This window comes from Pterocles gutturalis, unplaced genomic scaffold, assembly GCF_000699245.1.
Source record: "Pterocles gutturalis isolate BGI_N339 unplaced genomic scaffold, ASM69924v1 scaffold39227, whole genome shotgun sequence".
In the NCBI taxonomy this organism is placed as follows: domain Eukaryota; kingdom Metazoa; phylum Chordata; class Aves; order Pterocliformes; family Pteroclidae; genus Pterocles; species Pterocles gutturalis.
In genome coordinates this window covers 1-292 of record NW_010109112.1, presented here as the reverse complement: position 1 = coordinate 292, position 292 = coordinate 1, and the positions used below count along the sequence as shown (strand labels likewise).

Genomic DNA, 292 nt, shown 5'->3' with positions numbered 1-292 from the left:
AAAGGTCACTGCAGGAGGAGTAGGGCGGCAGCGCGGGGTACATCTGGTCCACGTCGCCCTGCGGCGGCCCCATGCTGCCCGCTGAGCTCTGTGTGCTGGTGAGCGCTCCCGAGGACGGCGGCGGTGGCGGCACCCCCAGGATGCCGGCGCTCATCAGGCTGATGATATTATCCTGGCACCAGTTGGAGGGCGAATCGAAAGCGAATTTCCCCAAGTAGGTGACAGTCTTGTTCCCCGGGGTGGGTTGAAATGTCCCCGAATACGAGGACAATTCCTGACCGGCTTTTTCATT

General features: G+C 61.6%; 1 protein-coding gene across 1 annotated transcript in view; it reads right to left on the bottom strand.

Annotated features, from left to right (window-relative positions):
- EGR3 (early growth response 3) overlaps positions 1–286 on the bottom strand; it is a gene marked incomplete at both ends in the record, with an annotated part of 584 nt that extends 298 nt beyond the window's left edge. The window contains 1 exon segment of the mRNA XM_010072876.1: positions 2–286. Within this exon segment, the coding sequence (XP_010071178.1) occupies positions 2–286 (285 nt within the window).
- Between the last annotated feature and the right edge of the window lie 6 nt (positions 287–292).